This window comes from Micrasema longulum, unplaced genomic scaffold (genome assembly GCF_059751315.1).
Source record: "Micrasema longulum isolate JH-2025_06_02 unplaced genomic scaffold, ASM5975131v1 h1tg000971l, whole genome shotgun sequence".
Taxonomy (NCBI): Eukaryota; Metazoa; Arthropoda; class Insecta; order Trichoptera; family Brachycentridae; genus Micrasema; species Micrasema longulum.
In genome coordinates, this window is record NW_028278162.1 from 335,277 (window position 1) to 358,308 (window position 23,032).

At 31.9% G+C, this 23,032-nt stretch overlaps 1 protein-coding gene across 1 annotated transcript in view; it reads left to right on the forward strand.

Moving 5' to 3' along the window:
* Positions 1 to 23,032, forward strand: part of LOC148277831 (uncharacterized) — a 105,730-nt gene that overhangs the window by 68,710 nt on the left and 13,988 nt on the right. The window contains exon 2 of the mRNA XM_088232319.1: positions 5,196 to 5,235. Coding sequence (XP_088088445.1) covers positions 5,196 to 5,235 — 40 coding nt within the window. The remainder of the gene's footprint in view (positions 1 to 5,195; positions 5,236 to 23,032) is intronic.

Genomic DNA, 23,032 nt, shown 5'->3' on the forward strand with positions numbered 1-23,032 from the left:
AATTTTCTTTTGAACGACACGACGTATAATCTTAACCATTTTGTTTTATTTTTGCTGCTCATTTTTAAATATTAAAAAAAAACGGACAAAACTTTTGCTAACACCGAATATATATCAACGCAGGTAAATATTTTTTTAGGAAAAGGAATGTGTATTTCCAGGGTTAAAATCCTGAATAATGAAATCGAGTGGGGATAAGTCCGCTTCGCAGTGTAGTGGATGGCGCGTTCGCCTGCAATGCTTGAGGTCCTGGGTTCGATTCCTGGCAGGGTGGACGTGAAATATTTTTTTTTTATTTTTTTTTTTATTTACCTATTTGGAAAAACAACAGTAAATTGATAAACAATTCATATTATAATATAGTGTATGAGTGTATTAAAGTTTTTCACAACTATATAATACTTTTTGTTGACATACTAATGAACAGATTTAAAAAGTAATAAAAATATGTACGAGTATATAATAATATTTAAAGAATATCATGCGAGAGAGTAAGTAATAATGATATCGTTCCCAAAGCGTTAGGAGGGATGAAAAGGATAAGAAAAGATTAGGATAAAATAGAAAAAAGGAGGGATTCTGTTGAGGAGATTACCCTTAAAATTCCAATAAAGAATAGTGACAAGAGAATAACGTGATAGTAATACATATTTCATTAAAGTAGTTAAATTATTTTTATTTTTCAATGCAAAAAGTTTTGAATCAAATATATCAAACACATTTTGTTATATTCTGTGCAATTACGGTTAATGAAGGAATTTTTAGAGAAATTATTTTTATTTTAAGTTAAGTTTTAAACTTGATTTTATACAGCGATGCCTAGAAGTTCCTGGATGGGCACCTAAGTCATAAGACTGATCGCCTTGCCTTCAATGTAAAAAAAAGAATGTCGAGATACGCTGCAATTAGAGTACCACTTAAGAGCCCAGAGAAATGATAAATGATGATAAGATATTTTTAGGACTTATTTCATATTGGCTGGTTTTTTTGTAGACCGGCTGGACTTCTCCCTAGAGGACTCCCTAAGGAGAAGTCCAGCCGGTTAAGATCTAAATTTATTGCAACAGAGAGGAAAAACATTTGTTGAATGTTAAATAGTGTGTAAAGTGGCCACTACAGCCTTGTAAATACCTAGACTTCCATATTCCCTTCTTAAAATGTTTTCCCTCTCTGCGGCTGGTTTTAAATTACTTCACCTTGTAGTGTAGTGGTTAGCACGTTTTCCTACAACTTACAAAAACATATGTTCGATTCGCGGCCGATCGACATGAAAATTTTCATTTTAAATTGTGTTATTTCAACATATTTTTGATTTTATCGGCCACCGTAAATGTCGGTTAACTGCGCTAACTATAATCACATCAAGTTTATTGTACAAACTTTAACGACGAATCATTGTTGAGAAATTAAGCGTATTGTGTGATCTGTCCAGTTACGCAAGATAAATTTAATTATTGATTTTATGTGTTGTTATAAATTAAAATTTTATGTTTGTGATTTGATAATATAAACTGTAATCATAAAGTCAACACATAAAATTAATTAGTAGTTCTAAACAATCGATACATACGAATTAAATTAATTTTTTATATTGTTTGATGCGTGAATTAAGTTTATCGTCTTATCTATTAATTTTTTATTTCACTATTAAAATTTGATCGGAAATATTGGCTCCTTAGCGATAAATTAAATAATGTTGTAGATTGTGCAATCGAGGGTATTATAGGTTAGGTATAGAGATGCAAGGCGGTAAAATTTCCGTGGTATTTTACGGGAATTTTACCAGATTTTGGTAAAATATGGTATTTTTGGTAAGAAACGAATTTGACGTACTAATTTTTATTTTTCAAAGATATTACAAAAATGAGTAGCTTTGTTTTAGGACACTTTACATGACTGCAAAAACCAGGTTTATATCCATCGGGTGTCGAGATTTATTATAAGTATGGGACGTTCAAGGTCATTCGGTATGTACTTTTTTACTTTTTTTTGTAAAAAAGGTTATTATGTTTTGAAACTTAACAGGATTGGTGGACATAGGGTCCTTATTTTGTGACCTTGTACGACCACCGCTTGTGCCGCGATTTTGAAAAATGGTGCTTAAAATCAGTTTTTTGTGTATAATTACGTCTCTGAAGGTTTTACAGAAAAAAAATATACAAAAGTCTGAGAAAATAAAATTGACTTAAAACTCGTGGTAATTTTTTTTCGTAGGATCTATCTTTGAAAAATAAAAATTAGTACGTCAAATTCGTTTCTTACCGAAAAATATCGTAAATTACGATATTTTACCGCGCAGGTATCGATATTATGGCTATTTTCTCACCGCAGTAAAAATTCACCCAGCACGATAAAATGACATAGGGTGGATTGATTTTTATCGTTTAATAAGTTTTTTTTAAATATTTATTTAATAGCAGGTAAACACACTAACCCGCATACAATGAGGTCGACTAATCTCCACTCGATTTCAATTGCATTTTTTTTTGCCTGCTAGTAAAAACGTTTTTTTCATTTCATTTTCATATCATACGATCGTAATAAACATGGAACGATAAAATTACACGGGCGCATCAATTTTTATTGTATTATATTTTGTAATTATTATTTTCGTGTATTTAACGGACTAGAAATGCACTAACCATACGCCAAGAGGTCGACTGATCTCCGCTCTGTTTTCTTTATAGACAGTCGAAGATAACTCTTTTAACTTCCCATTGTAATCGAAGCCCGGGAGATTTAATATATATTGCCAAAATAGAAAAATCGACGTATTTCATTATCCTTTCCTGACTTTTAGGAACAATTTTTTAGAAACAATAGTCTATAAATACCAGTGACCGGCCAATTTTTTGGTTTCGGCCTATAAAACGAGTATCGGTACAAATTGTATGTTTTAAGTAGGTATGTATCACTGTAGAATATGTGTATTCGTTATATCTTTGATCTTCACAAATCCGACCACATAACCGAGTACCGCACGCAACTACACTGGCTCAGTATCAGGCATAGAAGAAACATTCACATTCCATCACTTCTTCGCAATATTTTTAATAATCCCATTTCGCCTGTTTATCTGAGAGAGCTCGTCCAACCTCTTTCACAACACGGACTATCTCTTCGTTCTAGTAACGAGAGAACCCTTTTAATACCCTGTCATCGTTCTTATTTTATTGCCTCCTCTTTCACAGTAGTAGCCGCTCGATTGTGGAATAATCTACCCACTAATGTTGGAGACGCCCCTTCTTTATTTACATTTAAGTCAAGATTGAAATGTCACTATCTAAATATTTAAGTTGTTCCTTTATCCTTCTTCTTTCCTTTTCACCCCCTCTCCACTCTTTATATTACAGTGACATTTTTTAAAATATATTTTTATTTTGTTAATCTTTGTTTTTAATTTTTGTATAAAACTGTAAGATTCAATATGTCCATGTATTTATAATTTTCTCAAACTGAACGGTTTGGGTAGTTGGGAAGAAATTGCCTTATATGTATATATATTGTATATGTATATAAAGTGTCAAATAAATAAATAAATTACCTTTAAAATAACATAAATAAACTTAATTTTTGCGTTCAAATCCGTCGTAGGTATATTCTTTCCTGAATGTTCTTTATGGCAGATTACATAACTTTTTTTTTCGTTTATTAAAAAACTTTTTCGTGTGAATCTTGTCATCACCCAATAAATACACAAGTCTAAGTAACTTCACTGAGAAACATCTGCGCGTTGAAAAAATATTTGGCACTTATTGTCGCTGTTCACAAACGTAATACTTGCAAACATACCTCGTAAATTCGGCAAGGCGAAGGAAATCATCTTCGCCAAAAGTTTTCCGAGTAAACCGAACTGAGAAAAAAAGTGTGAATTTATTCTGTACTATTTATAACTTGGCCGACATTCAAACAAATTCTATGGAATAAAAAAAACATTGAAACATGCGACAAAAATACTCATTTTATGGGGGTTACTGAATGAATGTAAGTAACTAAATTGTAATGATCAAATCTTTAATGGCCTTTGTTCATTTGTGCGTGACTAAAATATATGTGAAATATACTAGTGTGCGTGCTCATAAACCAAAATTGTATGTTTACTTAAATCATCGACATTAAGGCAACAAACATTGGAACGCACTTTGCATACGTTGTATTTTAAAACGCTGTTTATTTTTCTTATATTTCATTTATTATCCTGGTGAATGAAGAATATAGTTTAGTGAGTTAAATAGAACCAGAACTCTTGACGAATGTTTTTGACTCGAAGGCTACTTTCGGCGAAGCCGGCTCTACCGACATGTCGATACGTTTTTTTAGAAAGATATGGCCATAGATAAAAAAAATAAAAAAAAATTATAATGAAAACATTTCTTCCGAAGTCAAATGCAATTCTTCAGCAATGGACACCCATTGCTGGCGACCTCGTGTTGTAATAGTCAGCGCGTAAGCCTTCCATACAAGAGGTCTCGGGTTCGATTCCCGACATGGTTGTTATGAAATATTTATTGAAAAGGGTTTTTTTACACTAGAATATTTCATAGTCCCTGGACTGGTACCTGCAGCTTAAGACTGATCATCTTACCTTCATGTAACAAAAATGATTAAGATACGCTGCTAATGGTGTAGCAATGCAGTGCCCAATGCACCATTAGGTACTGAAAGAGAATGATGATGTTTTCATTGCTTGTCGCGGGCGCATGCGCTTTATGTCATCTCAAACGTCAAATTATTTATCAATGATCTGATGAATCTTAACCGCTAGATGACCGTCACACTTTACTCCGTGCTCAGTATCTAATATAATTCAAATTGAATTATTTCTCTTTCGTATTTTAACACGACTTCTGTAATAAAATGTAGCAACCACAAAATAATTCTAAAAAAAGAATAAATCGCAACTAAAGCAAAAAGTGCTCGCTTGAACATGACTTTTGTCTCTTCCAGTGTGTGGATATGTGAACTCTGGGGTACGGATACCCTCGATAGCTATCGACGTACTCACCTCAAAAGTTGAAGAAAATAGGTCGATAGTGTGCATATCTTCGTAATCGCTCGAGATAATTTATCTTCCACTATACTGTCATAGTTAAGGGATGGTTTCCGTATCTTTTGATTGTATTCGCCACCCATATAGATTACATAACATAAATATAGATAATACTTTTGTTCAAATATTTACTTTTGTTTTACAGAATGCATTGGCAACACAGAGTGGAACGTCGACCAAAACAGGTAAAATAAAATTAATTAAAACTCTATTTTTATCTACGTATAGCTCATATTACGTGTGTCAGATAATTGTACAAGGTCTTGTGCAAGATTTGATACAATTAATATTTTGTCGTGTAATAAACAAATTGGGTGAAATCTGTGGTCCAATTCAGAAAAATTAGAACACGTCCTATTTTAAAGTTTTTTGTAATTTTAAAGATCGTTATCAGAAAATAAAAAAAATAAAGGAGATTTTATAACATAATTACAATCAATTATAATCACTTATAAAATTGGGTACTGGCAACCGGCGCGCCAACCAGCCGCTCTTTGCTGGACATGTTTAGGTAAGTTTTTAATGTAATTCCAATGAGGAAGTTACGTTGTTTATTCTTTTTTTTGTTTGTTAATAGACTAAAACAATGCCTGATTTTTTTTTTAATTATGTAAATTATTAAGATTTTTTTAAGTTTTGTGTTTCTGAAATTACTCCGCATGTGACGTTTCAAGTTCTCCGGTTCTTCTCGGTCAGTTCTGCCGATTCGTCCGTTGACGTGCCGTAAACCGGAAATATTTCACAACTCTCTTATCGTTGGTTGATTTCGGAGCACTACTGATGTTTTTCAAAGTGGTTCGTTTTCATTAAAATATTTTTTGTTATTTTCATAATACATTTTCAAGAATCTTTGCCTTACAATTAAAACCTACCCTACAAAAAAAACATTTGTTATATAAAATTTCCCGTGGGGCTGAACTTCCTCATTCGCTGTATTATTTCATAAGCAACAAAAAAGGTATTTTTTGAGTAAATTTTTCATTTCCTTTCAAAATATTGCATTAATTTAATGGTTATTCTAACTATCCGGATTTCGTCTTGAACTCATTAATCCGGTTAATTTGATTTTACTGTATTTGTTTCGCTACATTTTTAACTTGCTTTTCTTTTTTATTTGGAAATCCTGATTTTTAATAGGGTTTATTTATTTATTTAACACTTTTGTTTATTTCTATAAATTTTATATACATATAGGGGCCGGCAAATTGCTTTAAGGCAATTTCTTTCTACCTACCCAAACCGTTCAGTTTGAGAAAACAAGATGAATGTATATTATTATGGATAATTTATATGGCGCCATTTTTGTGAAAATCACCTCAAGTATATATATTTTAGATATTAATAAAGTCTTATAATTTGATACAAAATAAACTAAAAATCTACACTATACTATGAATAGAGGATAGAGATGAGAAGGAGAAGGAAAAACTCATATATTTTAAGAAGGGTGTCTGTTATTTGGGAAGGGTATATTATTCCAAAACGAACAGCTAATACCGTGAAAGAGAAGGGTTCACGATCTTTGTTATTTTAGAAACCTGATGTTGATTGTTGATTGAGTAATATGTTGTTAATTGTCAGTAATCGCGTCGTCGCCGTCACATAACAGCTTGTTTTATTTGATGATACTGCCTGTTAGCTGTCCTGGGGTTGCTATTTCAAACGCTCTCGCGGCCTTAGAAAAAGCTTTTATCTCGCGTGCTTACATACAAAATACGCGAGATAAGGCTGTCTTCTACGGCCGCGAGAGTGTTCGGAATAACAAACAAATAAAACATCTACGTATTGCGCATGCGTACGCGCAATCTGAGAAACTACCCCGTCAACAGCAAATAAAACGGCCCAAGATTTATTGCAAAAGAAAGTGCACAAGATCTTGGGCAACATCTTGTACCATTCTTAACTTGTTATTTTTCTTCTGTTTTTTTCTTCAACGGAATTTCATTCACAGTAAACAAAAAAGTAACATAAGTAGTTGAAAGAAGCGATTTTCCAGCCTCGGTGAAGATAGATATTTAACTAGATCGTGAAGTATCTTCGTAAATATTTATTTTATGCTAGGCCTTGACTTAAATTCAAGTTGCAAATTTTTTTTTGCTACTATTTTCATTTCGAATCAACAAAAAAAAATTGTTATGGGAAGACGCAGATTTAAAATCATAATAATAGGCATATTGTAACTTGTAACACATAATAGGGAAATATCACGATTTTTTATACAAGTATAAATTATAATGGTCTATGAAATACTGCCGAGTGAAAAAAATGTTTGTATGTATTAGAAGAGTAAAAAATATTTTTTCATTTATAATTTCAAATTCCCAGACTATTCATTGCATTGGCCACGCCCCTAATACGCCACTATTCGGTTAAATTTTCATATTTGTTTGTGACCGATCAAATTTTAATAGAAAGTCGTCACGGAGTGTGGAGACGAATTTTTCTAAAATTTTACAGAAAAAATTATGAATGAAAACATTTTCCTACAATATCCATATTAATGTTGAACACACAGTTAATTTTTGCAAATCCGTTAGAAATATTTTTATCGGTATTCGTAGCATTTTGAGCGATATTTTCCCATTTGAGGCTACTATTTGCAAACCCGGCAAAATCCAAAATAAGATATCTAATTTAATAAATAATCATAAATCTAATTTAAGATATTAATTTAAACTCATTCAGAATACAATTTTTTACAATAATTATATTATAACATTGTCAGTTAAATATATGGCTTTGTTTTTAAGAACTTGACTTTTAATTATCGGGTTTGTTGCAAACGTGGCAACCTCTTCTTGAGTATTGTAAAGTTGGAATGTATAAAATTAAATGTATTATTTCACGACTGTTTCTTGACATAATCATGCTTTTGTCATCACTGCTTACGTATAAAATATTTACTGATTATAATAAAAATTTGAAGTTTATAAAATTGTTGAAGTTATGTATTGTATCAGTTTTTTTTTGTGATTTGCTTAAAATAAAGAAAGATAGATTTTGCCGGGTTTGCAAATAGTACCCTCATTTGTCTAAACACATCTATGTTCAAACACAGGCAAAATGGACGATATTACAGAGTGTGTAAAGTAATACAAGGCGGACGAATACTTATACCCGTATGCAGAGACAAACATTAAAGTGAGGAGAGTACATTCTATTGTCTTCACCTTCGGGTTATTCTCTGCATTTGAAATTAGAATGTACTTTCCTCACCTTAAGTTTTGTCTCTGCATACGGGTAGGTATTAGACTTAAATGACTATGGACTAGAAAATAAATCCTCATATTACCCCATCCTTATCCGCCTCCGATGGTGCATAGGCCACTGTATATGAAAAAAAAAATGGGTTAAGAAAATGTAACATTAATTGACTAAATACTTTGTTTTATTATTTTATATTGTTCAAATCATTATGTAAAATGTTGCATTTTACTAATTATAGTCCTTCTAAGAACAAAGGGCAATTTAAATTTTTAAAAATGTATTTTGTTTATGGTCTATTACTCTAGAACTAGAATGTGAAATTGTGTAGATTGTTTTAAGTATATAAATAACAAGATTTATTGTTTATCAATAAGTGCGTACATATATTTTCTCCGTTATAATTTGTACTGTGTTTTTAATAACATTATTTTATTTTATTTAGAAAACATACAGTCATATATAATAAGTTTGAAAAAACAACAATTTTTTAACATAAAAAGACCAATTAAGTTTTCATAAATTATGCAAAGATATAAACATTAAATGTGACAAAAAAATAAATAAGAATTTCAAGTGAGAAAATAATAATTGTTGATATTTGCGTTTTCCATGGAGGTAATAAATTAAAATAAATAAAAATACCGAATGTACACTCCGAGCCATCCACGCACACACATGAACGCACATATAAATCATACACAAACATATAGATTACATGCGGCACATATACATAGATAAACCACTCAAGATGCACATTCAGCAACTATCCCAAATAATCGACCCCATGAAGAAATTTTCTGTACAAATGCAACGTGCAGTTAAAAATGTCTACATCAATACTGAGTCCATTATAATTTCTACAGGTACGTCTAATGAATGAATTCGAGGTATAATTGTTTTTACAAGTTGGTACATAAAAAAGGGAATTTAATCTGGAATAGCAAAGAGGACAACGGAAACCAATATTTTGTAAAAGATACGGCGAATCAACTATATTATTGAGAATTTTGAAATATATAATTATAATTTTATTCATTATTATTATGATGAACACAAAATATTAAATAAAAAACATGTTTAAAAATATATACTCGTAATTGTATGACATTTTCAAAAGTAATTGTTTTTTCTCGCTCTAATCCAGAAGAGATTTTTAAAATCATTTCATATATATAAAACATCAATTTTTTTAAATCAGTATTCTGTACATTAAAAATGATATAACTACATAATCGACCTATTCATGATTTGATCAAATGAAAATACCGACATATTTATTAACCAGTGTTTTTAATCCGTAACTTGATACTCGTACATATTATTATATTTTTACTATTAAGAATCGCAGCGAAATTCAGACGAACGCAGAAGCATTTTGTGTAAATTGTGTTACCATATCATTAGCAACGAATAAAGAAATAGTTTTCTATGTCACGCTCATAAGCGCGTCTGAGTGCGAGAGAGACAGAGATTATTTTCATAATGCGTATGCCGTGCGATGTAATACCATGGGCTTATTCACTGATACTACACAATGCTTATGTGTAAGTATAGCGCACGCGCCAGCTTATAAAAATCCACCAATACGCTTAAGGGACAGTGAAATATTGCTTGAGGATTCTGGTTCTATTTCACACACATAACTATATATTGATATTCTTCATTCATCTGGACACGAAAAATATTATTATATTACGCATAATTAACTCACTGGCACCACACCCCCAAATTGTGAAGTTGTTTTTTTTAATGTATATAAACATTTTTTATTGCATGACGGGTTTATATGTATTCCTGTTTGTTAAATCAACTCCTTTGGAAACCGATTCATATACAGATAAGTAACTAACATTGAAGTCCGAGAACGGACGCAATAGCCTCTTATGACGAGCGTCGTGAGGATGCGGCGGTGGGCCTGACTTGGACACGTGCTGCACATGCCTCAGGAGAACCTTAACCCAAGTTGCCTCTTCTTTAAACCTGCCGTCCTGGAAGGCCGTCGATGTCGATCTTTCGACTTTATTCAGCGGAGCTAGGGGGCGCTGGATTGACGTGGAAGTGCTGGCTGGCGATAGGGTCTTCTGGAGGCAACTGGTGATGTTCACATGCTCCACTTAGAAGCGGATGTGGAAAAGAAAAGAAGAAGAAGATACAGTGTTTATTCGTCGATAAGACTAGAATTGTTTTTGCTACAGACACAACCATCCTAGAGAAATTATATGTAGGTATACTTATAAAAAGTATTTTATTTATTTGTACAAAATAAACTCCGATGACAACTGTCACCAAGCGGAGGCGATACGGTTGGCATGGCCATGTGCTGAGGATGCCTCCTGAGAGCCTTAACCACGCTTGCCTACTTTACAGGGCATCAGGTTCTCGGCGTCCTGGACGTCCACTGCTGTCTGTCGGCAGTTCATGTCAGAACTACGGGACGTGAACCTGACTTGGGAGGATGCACTGCGGCTGGCAGCTGACGGAGATGCCTGGAGGATCTTCGTGGTTAACATATTATGGAACACCATGTGCTCCAACTAAGGAGCGGACATTGAATGATGATGACAAAATAAATATTACATACAGCTTTTTTTGTGCGTTTATTAATTTATTTAACACTTTATATACATATACAATTTATATACATATAAGGCGGGCATATTGCCTTAAAGCAATTTCTTCCTACCAACACAAACCGTTATTTTGAGAAAATTACAAGTACATGTCCATATTCCAGGTGATTGTGCAGAATCTTATAATTTTATATAAAAATTTAAAACAAAAGTTAACTAAAAATTTACACTATACTATGAAGAGAGGAGTGAAGAGGTGATGGGAAGGAAAGATGAAGGAGAAAGGAACAACTCAAACATTTAGATAGTGACATTCAATCTTGATTTAAATTTAATTAAAGACGCTTTCTGATTACACTTAAGCTGATCATTTGGATGTTTGTTTTTAACGAAAACCATCCCACGAAACTTTGCGATAGACCCAACATCCCTTATCTCTTTCAGTAACTCATTAAACATCTTTAGTCCTTTATGGTACAGATTATTCTGAGTTGCCTTGATTGTTGTTTTTGGATGTCTGAAACGTAGGATAGCAATTACTTTTAGCAGACAAATTGTGATTGATTGTAAAGTAAAATGACTGTCATTTTTCAGTTAATAATGATGATCATGTCCTTCAACCAAATTCTTATTTTATTTTTATATAAAGTGATGATGCATTTCTATGGATCAGATTTGGGTCATAAGTCATAGCATTTTAAATTTACTGACCCATAAATCAAGACATGCCCCCGTGGCCTTTAACAAGTGGAATTTCTCCTAAGCAAAATGAATATCGAATATATTATAGTACTCACTTATATGAGCACCTCCGCATTATCCATTTTGAAAGTCCTGTCTAAAATAACATGATTTAAGGGTCAGCTATAAGAAACATCGATTCGCATCATTCAAACGGAAGCAATATTACTGATGTCTGAGGAACTCAACAGTTGCATGATGAAGTTCAGTGCTACGGGGAATTGGATATAAAAAATAATTTCTTACACGGAGAAAAAATTAGAACATTTAATAGGGAAATATGACCTTTTTATAATTTAAAATAAACGAGGTTCTATGAAATATTCTAAAGTAAACAAAAAATAGTTTTTATTAGTCGCATAAAAAATATTTTTAAATTCCCTCGAAAACGGTTCACTGGATTGGCTTTGCCCCTAATACGTCAAGATTCGGTTAAATTTTTAACTTTTAATAGAACACCGTCACGAATCTAGACGTCACAATTATCAAGGACAAATGTGTCGCATTTTTGTGGAGACATATTTTATCATTTTTATTTTAAAACTGATGTATGAAAACATTTTTCCACAGCATCCATATTGATGTTAAAAATACAACATTTAAAAAAAAACATTTCATATAAATATCTCGCAAATTGGAATGTTTTAAATCCCATGAGAAATAAATGCAGCAAATAACGTGAAAAATTCCCGAAAAAAATCTTGTCCTGCTCCGACCGCCAGTTACAAACGTTTCATTGAAAAATGCTTTCATAATCTTAGATTAAATAAGTATTTAAATAATCTAAAATAATGAAATAAATAAATCTAGAACATTTTTTAGAGAGATAATGTCAATAAAAAAATATACACATTTAAGAATTTTACAAATACACTCATATGTTTTAGAGTTTTTTTATAGGTTATAGTTTCAAACACCTCCATCATTTTATTATAACATCACAAAATCACCGTAAAATTACTCTTCTGTAATGTTGTGATTTACGACATTTACCATTTTAGACCCAAGTCCCAAGCCATATGATATATTAAAGTAATCGCGTACGGCGTCCTTGATAATTAAAAACAATATATTTGTTTATTTGAGGTTATTAGAAGCAAACTTTTAAATCTCCATTGAAGGGGTTACTAAGATATTTGCAAAAAGCTTTGAAAAAATGAATTGTGAGATTTCTAATTCTGCTTCACTACCTCAATGAAGAATGCTAAGTTTGCGGTGTGAAGTAGTATAATTGAAATCTGTTTTTGCAAGATTTAGAGACGGTTTCGAATTACGCTATTATTTAGGCAGGTAGGTTTTTATGTACCTATAGTTTATATTGGCATCAATAACTAATTTTCCGTTTTTGGGGGAGATTTCTAAGTTTTCTTCTAATACACTCATTTGTCATTTCGGAGATAAAAGTCGAGCTGAGAGGCGGTTTGAAGTGTATTTAAAAGTAAAAAAAACTCTTTGGGGATATTTTATGAAATTATGTGTTATATGTTTTTAATTTAAATAATTAACATTTAAAAATTAAAAAAACATATCTAACCGAAATGAAGAAATTGAATTATGCTACGTAGAAAGGTATTCGTGATTTTGTTTTTTTAGAGTTATTTTATAAAAACTTTTGAGCAAAGCTCTATTAACTCAATTTTTTTATTAATAATAATTAATCAATAAAACTATGATTATTTCACAAAATTCAATGATTGTCAATGGTACCTCGTTTCTATATTTACCATTTTAATTATAAATAAAACCATTTTTTGTTTGTAGGTTATATGGCCTTCTTCGTAAGCACAATTCAATTATTGGGGAATGTAGAAATATAGGTATTCACCAAATCTGAAAATCGACAGATGTCGCCTATGAGGAAGAATCTAATAATGTGAAGGCACGCCTGCTTTGAATGGATTTATATAACTTCACAAATATTAGTATGTAAAGTGATTGCTTTAACCAGGCAATTATTACCAGAATTTCAGCAAAGATATCTATCAAAGTTATTTCCTTCCCTGTTGAGATATTGGTATCTTTAGAAGGTGTTAATCTGCGAAGATTTGGACATACTCATATATTTTATAAACAGCTCCCCGGGGAGTTGAATCCAGTCCTTGTCTACAAAAATTTGGACAAACTCAAAATATTGTTGATCTCAATTACAATTATTGTGTTCAACGGAGGCCCTGTTGTACGCAATAAATGGCGACACGTATTCAAAGGTACATTTTTGGTATAATTTACATAAGTTTTTGCTTTTATTTGGCTCAATTAAGACCGAGGGTACTAATATACGTAGGTAGAAGATCGAAACCTTTCGCCCTATTTTACTGATTAGTAATTTTATTATTTTATGTACCTACGAGGCACGTGCGGTGACTATAATTATTATATAAGTAGACTATAATTATCAGTAGGGATGCTGTCAAAAAAATCTTACTTTTAATATGCATAAGGTATATAGGAATTAGGTTGTTGTGTGTTGGAGCTCCTACCCCAGTTAGAGATTGACAAAGAAGACACAAGGTTGCTTTTTGATGTTTATTTTTTTTATTTATATTTGGACCCCTGTATTTAGTAGCCTTACGTGTCATGTACAAGGCTAAGGTATTCCGAAAAAATAATTTTTGTTTGTCTTGGAAATGGGATGTTCGATCACTGATTTTGGTTTATTACCTTTATGAGTCAAATCGCCATTGTTGCAAAGTTCAAGAACAATGGCGCGTGATAACTACTTTTAACTACAGTGTGGATATCTGTTAAGGATATTCCATCTTTCCTGCATTCTGCTTCAAGATTATGGCGTTGCAAACTGAAAAATGGGCACTGAAATAACAGATGTTTGATACTCTGTGAAGAAATATCATCGCATGGACAATAGTCATCATTCCTTAATTTAAACCTATTATCTATATAGATAACTTCTCATAGCTCCGTGTCCGGTAAAAATTTGAGTAGTTTCGAAAGTACTTTGGTGATGATGACGGAAGTTTGCTGCATCAGCCAGCGTTGGGAAAAACATTTTAGTGATTTTACCTGTATAAGAAGCGCGGTAATGATCCTCCCAACGCTGTTGCGTATTTTGTTTGGTGTGTATATATGCATTGGGTGTTAACATACGTTATGTTCGTTTTTTTCTAAATGAAGAGAACAACGACAAAAAATATAAAACAAAATATAAAATAGCATCTTCACCACAGCAGCTATAGTAGCTGAAATAATTCCTCGATTAAACGCTTAAAGAAGGAGGTGTCGAAAATGCTCACTTCCGTCTACTTGACATTCCATTTCGAAGGTATGTAATCAAATAAAACATTATGCATATACAATATTTTGTGGAGCAGATAAATTTCTTTCGAATGACATATAACTTTTTTACCGTTTACCAAATAGTCTATTAACAAATATAAGTATTAAAAAACACTGAACTTCCTCATTGGCGGTTTATCACAAGCAATAAAATCTAAAATTTAATCAAATTACCAAAATGAAAAAAAAAACTTCAAGTGGTCCATTAGATGGGGGCTCGTAGGGTCTTATGATTTTCTGGTTTTAGATAAACGCATTATAAGATGTTTTTTAATCTTTATAATAAATAAGTTTAAATTCTACTGAGTTTTACAAATAGCCTAAGTTAATTTTTATTTTAATTTAAACGACCAAAAACATCCCCATTATTCTCATATATCTTGATTAGTTTAATATTTAACTTGCCTCTGATCCCATAAACACGACCGTATCTTCATTAAGGAATTTGTACATGACCCAACTAATTAATATTTAGTATAATTAGGCACGTGTTTTGTAGAAATATAAATGTACTTATGAAATAAGTATTTCACATTAGTGGAACATTTTGGATACGGCCATTACGGCCGAGTAATCTGTTGGGAATATTGTATGGGAGTATGGGTATGAAATATTTAAGGCCAAGAAAATGTTCTTAAAAAAACTCACTTATTTCAATAATTATTTTGTTCAACGTGAATTGGAAGCAGTTCCAGGGATATTTTTTTACTTTTAGCATGTTGATTTGGTCAAGCCGTCAATCATTTTCTGACGGATTTGGCTAACTTGAAGCAAGAAAAAACGGAATCGTTTGTGATAATTAAAGGAAATTAATTATTTTTAAAATAAAATTAAAATGTTGTTTAAAAATCGGTTTTAATGACTTTGTTAACACAAACAAACGGCTGACGTTTTACCCACCAAGCGTCAATAAAATAATGTTAGTATTACACGGGTCCGAAAATGGTACAAGATCTTGTACAAGACAGAGATAATGTAGAACTATGACTAGTTGTGCAAGATTTGGCCTAATGAATATAGCGACGTGTAATATATGCAGAAAGTGGGTGAAATCTGTGGTCAAATTCAGAAAAATTAGAACATATCTTATTTTTGAACAAATGATTTTTCAAACAGTCTAAACTCAAAATTTATGAATTTCAAAGTAAGAATGCCATTGTGATTAGAATTAAAAACTGCATAACCAGCAAGAAAATTTGTTAACTGTCACTAAATCCGATACTGTGAGGCTATAAAATTTCATGTTTTCTCAAAGTGCCCACAAAAATCCTTTTTTTAATAAGAATATTGGTGATGGCAAATTACCAAAGTGTTTTTATTATTATTATTTTTTATTAACAAGCATAGTTACAAAAATGTATTTTTTTCTTTTACAATCTACTATTATATATTTAGTAAATATTAAAACTGTAACTTTCCAAAAAAGGGACTAGCTCTTGTGCTCGGAGAGTGAAACTGTTATATTTATTTAGTAATTTGAAGTAATATAATTTCGAACGTGCATGAGTTAAAAAAAAGAAAAATCATACGAAATAAAGAGAAAAACAGAAAATAATAATACAGTAATACTAATTAAAATAGAATCTTGTTTTTACTTGGGTTCAAAAAAAATCTTTAAATTTGCTTTGAATTTATTTAGTAATATATTAGTTTTAATCGTTTTTGGTTCATTGGGATATTATCATATTTTTTTATTCCTTTGAAAACAAAACCATTTTGATAATTTAAGTAATCTGATTGTATGCCTCGAGTTTAAAATCACTTTGACATGTCATAATTAAAAAAAACCACTCGATCTGATAAAAACTGACAAAACGCAAACAGCTGTTTTTCTCTACCCGATATTTTTAACTTAAATTTTTTGAAAAATTACATTTCATTTGAACGAAGTTCTGCGCGCGCATCCCACGCCTGTCAAACTGTCAACTGTCAGCGCGTTTTTGTTGTTGCTTGTGTCGCTTTATTTATCATTTGTCTTATTTGTTTTACGGTACATTTACATTTCACACTTGCTTTTCCTATTCTAGAATTTTTCAGAATTTCCAATGAGGTTTGCGATCAATGTTATCTTAGAAACCTGATGTTGATTGTTGATCGCAGAATAATATATATTGTTAGTTTTTTGTAGTCGCGTCGTCCTAAATAGCTTGTTTCTCGTTTTTTCAAATGCCTGTTATCTGACATGAAACCGAAAACATCTACGTACACGCATGCCTATGCGCATTATTGAACAAGAAACTTTACAAGATCTTTCGAAAAAAAAAATCCATTTTCTAACCCACGAAATAGAAGCTTTAAGCATTGTTTTCTATAAGTTTACATTAACCATGCTGTAACTATTATGTAGGTAGTATAGGGGTTTGTAAATAATAATTATCTGCTAAATAATTTTGTATTGTTGATAATTAAGAAATTTAATTAAATATATTACATTAAAATACAGGCAACAAACAAACATATTATTTAAATTTATTTCAACAGAGAGGGAAAACGTTTTTGAGAAGGGAATATGGAAGTCTAGGCATTTACAGGGCTTATGACCTGTCATTGGCTGGTTTAAGTGGCCACTTTACACACTGTGTAACATTCACCATTCTGCCCACACATTTCCATAAAATGGATGTTTAAACACGGGCATATATTCCCTTCTCAAAAACGTTTTCCCTCTCTGTTGAAATAAATTTAAATATGAACAACTCCCTAGGGAGAAAATCCAGCCAGTCTGCAAGCATTTGGACATACTCAAACATTGTTGAATACATATTATTAATTAAAATATTTATTGTATTTATGGTTTTGTGGATCAAGTTAAATTGACTAAAAAGAACTGATTTATGTTGATATTTCAATGTACCTGAATGCTATTATCGGTGACAGTAGGTAACTTAAGATTCAAAACACATTAGATTCACGTCATTTCCCTTGAAAACGCACATATTTCTATGCGGGGGCTAAAGACTCAATGATATGAAAGTAATATTATGAATTTGCTCTCCTTCAAAATACGTATTATGAACGAGAAATTGCGAAGCTGACACATATACACATTTATTACGTATAACGTTATAAATTAACCAATTAGGCTCTGCCGATAGCAACCATGATACCATAAACTAAATTTTGTAACCATACCCACAGCCTGATTATGTTATAATATATTTTTAAAATCAACAATACTTTTTTTTGCAATCGAAAATCAACACAACTTTTGGCCAAAGAGGATTGCTTTACTTCTCCATCAAAGTGTACAACCTACTCCCATTGTCCATAAATACAGTAAGTAAATACTATCACTGTAAAATCGGAAAATAGAGATGGGATGCGCACGGATTGATGAGTGGATCAGGCCGAATATTATGTAGAAAGAAGTTTTTATTTGCAGTGTTTTTATTTGTGAGTTTAATTTTATTTTTTTTATTATGTTTTATATTATATAAACATTATTCTCTACCTTCCATTACAAATACAATAGTTACTAGATACTCCACCCTAATGCTGCAAAAAAATAAAAAAATAAATACAACCTTCGGTCAAAGAGGATTGACCTACTACTCGGTTAAAGTGTACAATCAACTTCCATTATCCATAAGGACAATAAGTTAGTTCTCAAAATATAAAATTACTATTAAGAAATGGATAGTGGAGGTGGGTTGCGCACGGATCGATGAGTGGATCAAGCCAAATATGTAAAATGTATGCACTGTTTATGAATTTTATTAATTAGTCTATATAAATTGATTATGTTCTTTATGAATATTTTTGTTTTTCATTTTGTTTATTATGTTAATTGGTTTAATTACGTTTTTTTTACTGTTCTTATTTTGTTATTTTTTTTAACTTTGTTAAATATACTTCATAACTTTGTTAAATATTATTATCTTAGGCATGTTTAACATTTTTGTAAAATGTTTCCCTCGGCACGGGACACCCCAGTGAGGGAACATTATTCTGTATAAAAAATAATACAAACAATGTAAAAGTATAAATAAATAAATATGTCAATTGATATACATGTGCACAATTTGACAGCTCATTGTATAATGTCAAATTTATTTTTAAAAACATTTGTATACTCATATTATTATATTATTTTATATTTTACTTACCAATAAAGTATAGATCAAAAGCGAATCAATAAGTGCCATGCGTAAACAGCTACATATAGGCAATATGGTATATAAAGAGTAAAGTGGTCACTGAACCCAGCCGATAAAAGATCATAAGCTCTGTAAATGTCTAGACTTCCATATTTTAAGAAACAGGGTTATCTGTGTTGAAAAAATATATTTAAACTTAATGAAGAATCATTTATCAAAAGCGCCTACGTTGCCTACCGACAAATGTTTAAATACCTTTTCTGTTCTGGGGTGCCAAACTTTAGAATGACCTACCTCTTCGTGTAAAAAAATGCACCTTGCTTAGCCGTAAAAGAAACACCTGAACATTTTTATATTATACCATTAGACCGCTAACCCCCTTCCTTTTATTTTTTTAAATATTTTTATTCCATTTGTTTCTGGATCATCTTCTTCCAAACTCATTGCCTGATCCAACATCCCTCATCATTTCATGTGTATAAGATAAGCATTTTTACTATTTAAGTTTACATGCCCAAACTTTATATGCCCACTAAAGAACAGCTTTTATTTGAAATTAATTATGCGTATTTGTACATAATATATTTTTGATTAAAGAAATTAAACACAAATTTCGACGAATTCTCCTTTTTACTTGTTTACTTTTTTGGTGACTGGAAGATATTATTTTTAGCAAAAGGTCCACAAAAGCTCAAATATTTTTGCACTTGAAGTTTTAAACTAATACAACAATAAAAATAATGCAATGCAACAAAAAGACTCACAACCGAAGGGCATGTATAACAAGATATATGAATGTGGAAGAAGCTGTGAATGTAGATATGTCAGGATAGACGTGTGTGGCGGTCCATCCTCTCTGTCTTCCTTACGGGGAAATGGGGTGTGGTAGTAGTAGTAACAAAAATACATTATTCAACTAACGAGTAGATAAGAGGAAATACGAGTTCGTTACATAGGTAGAACGTTTTTTATAAAGTGTTCTCAGTAGATAATAAAATTGGCTACCAATTCAGGCTCGAATTCCACCTTTTACCAGTCAGCCTTTTGAGCTGGCGCCAGCAGCGGTCAGACGTTTAGTTTAAATCATCTCCATAAACGTCCCAATGTTGAATCCATCATCGCCCTTTTTTATTGTTACAATGCATCGTAATATGGGTGCATTTGGTCATCGAGATTCCCTTGGGACATTGCGTCATTGTATGATATCACCGCCACATGACACCCACTTCTAACACGCGTAATATCAAATACAAGTACAATAATATTCACTTTTGTCATCAAATTTATCATTGTTACCTCGTCAGTACCGATTGGTGCATAGAGCTCTGCATCGGTACTCCAATCATAAAGTAAGAAAAAAAAACTTGCACATGTTAGCGGTATTCTTGAATCCTTCACAGTGTGGTCTTCTCTACACTCCAAATACAATTTTTGAAGCAACTAAACTATCTACAAAATATACATATTGATGATTATGAAGAAGTTGCACTACGTCACAAATTAAAATATTGACCTAAACATATCAAAATACAGCAATTTTTAAATAAGTAGTGAATTCAAAATTTATTTCCAAAGTCTGCATTGTTGCTAGGTAAAAAATAAAAGATTGACACGAGATTTTACACAGGTTTTTTCTTCATAAAATGATGAACAACCTTGTCCATCATAGTTAGCTCACCTTTAGCGAGGAACACAAGTTACATAATTCCTAACGTCCAATTTCTCGAGTAGTTATGAACTCGTCATCAATCTACCGTTCATTCACGGAGACTGGACCGCTGTGCACATGCAAACCACGAGCCCACTGTGTGATATCGCATGATTGGCCCATATCACACCACGGCAGAAATCTACACGGCATGATAAAATACAATACGGTGGATCGATATTTACCGTTTTACAATTATTTATTTATTAATTGCCTACCAAACGCAATAACCAGTACACCATGAGACCAACTATTCTCCAGTTAATTTCTTTTTGCAGCCTTTTACCCGAGAGTACTCGCTAAATTTAAATAATATTTTTATTAAAATTATCATTAAAATATCTTTTGTTAAGTTTTACTATATTATTTCAATCGGGTTGTGTCTTCGTGGCTAGTGTTGCGGACTCACGGATCAGAGGTCTGAGGATCGAACCTCATTCTACCCCAACTTGATTTCCATGTTCTAATAGTGAGTTATTTACGACTCGTTGAAAATGATCTCCAAAATTCAAATATTTCGGTAAATTATAAGAACGCTAATATTTCTTTTTTTTAAAAATAATTTGTCAACGAGGCATCATCAACGAAAAAAAAGATATATGCATATTATTAAATTTAAATAGGTACTAACGAATCTAATAAATGTCTTCATTATCATCATCATCATCATCATTCCCTTTCCGCACCTAATGGTGCACAGGGCACTGGATTGGTACACCAATCGCAGCATATCTCGATTAATTTTGTTACATGAAGGTAAGGTGATCAGTTTTACGCTTCCGGTACCAGTCCAGGGACTATGAAAAATTCTAGTGTGAATACCCTTTCAAATAAATATTTCATTTCAACCATGTCGGGAATGGAACCCGAGACCTCTTGCATGGTAGGCAAACGCGCGGACCATTATACCACGAGGCCGACTAAATAATGAATAAACGAATAAATGTCAATCCACTATAATTTTACCGTGCCGTGTAGATTAAGATGATATGTGTGAAATAGGCTATTCTGCGTCGGGTATCACGCGGCTGGTTTGTTTATTTGGAAATTCTTGTAATAGTGAACAGACTGTATGAACATACGTGTATAATATCACTTACAACAATGAATTTCAAGTTTTTTATACACTTTACTTGTCGAAATACAAACTAAGTTTTTTTGTGGTTTTTACAGTGACGCGATTACATCGCGTAAATAAAATAAAAAGAATGGCAAAAATTTACTATTCACATTTATTTATTTTTTGCGATTTTAGCGGGAATCGAAACCGGAAACATTAGTCTAGGAGGCGGTAAAAATCTTAGCCGTTACACGTTGGGTGCCACCCAAAATATTTATTTGAATGTTGGTTATGCTTATCTAATTATTTTTATTAATTTGGTAAAATTACTAGGTATATTTATTACTTATACGAATTATTTTACCTCAAACAGGGAGATGCAACGAAGACAAACATGCCACATTACTGAATGTTTTAATAGTAAAGGTGATCTGTTGGTCGATAATGTTATAATATCCTACGCATCATCACAAGGGCAAGATGAATAATAATAAATGAATAAATGGATGCTTAACTATTAAAAATTGTATCATCATCGGTGGCGCTACAGCCCGTTGTAGGCCCTGGCCTTCTCCAGAATCTGTCTCCATTCCTCCCTGCACCCTGCGGCTCTTCTCCCGTTTGTCAGGCCAATTGCTCTAATGTCACTTTCCACATTATCCAGCCATCTTAATTTTGGTCTGCTTCTGCATAGTATATTATCTTTATATATCTATATAATTCTTCGGTACGTGTGATGTCACTGAACTCCTCCTAAACGGCTTAACCGATTTACGTGCGGTTTTCAGCAAAATGTAGATATTTGTGCTGCGCGTGTTCGTAGATATTATATATATCTATATATATCTAATCAGAAAAAAAAGTTAGAAGCATAAATCTATTTTTCATCGACCTACTAGGGTTGCATTCGACGAGAATGCATATACAAAATAAATGGAATGATGTTGTATTTATGTGTTTAAAAAAAGTTTGTTTTTGAATGTTAAATTTTACAAACAACATTCGCTTTTTATGGATCCAAATCAGATTATTTCTTACATTCCTTGTTATTTCTTCCCATTTATTTCTTTTTACTGGATGTTTGGTAATACTAAAATAATATTAACTGACATCCAATACATATTTGAAAATCGCATTCACGAATAAAGTGCACCCCTGTTAGTAAAAAGAGCCGAGTTTGACATTTGCAAAAAGAGTTCGATATTTGAAAATGAATTATTTAACGTTTTGGAATTCAACCATAAACAAAAACCTAGGTACCTACTTATCAATGAAAAGTATTCTTCTTCGATTTTGATTTGGTCC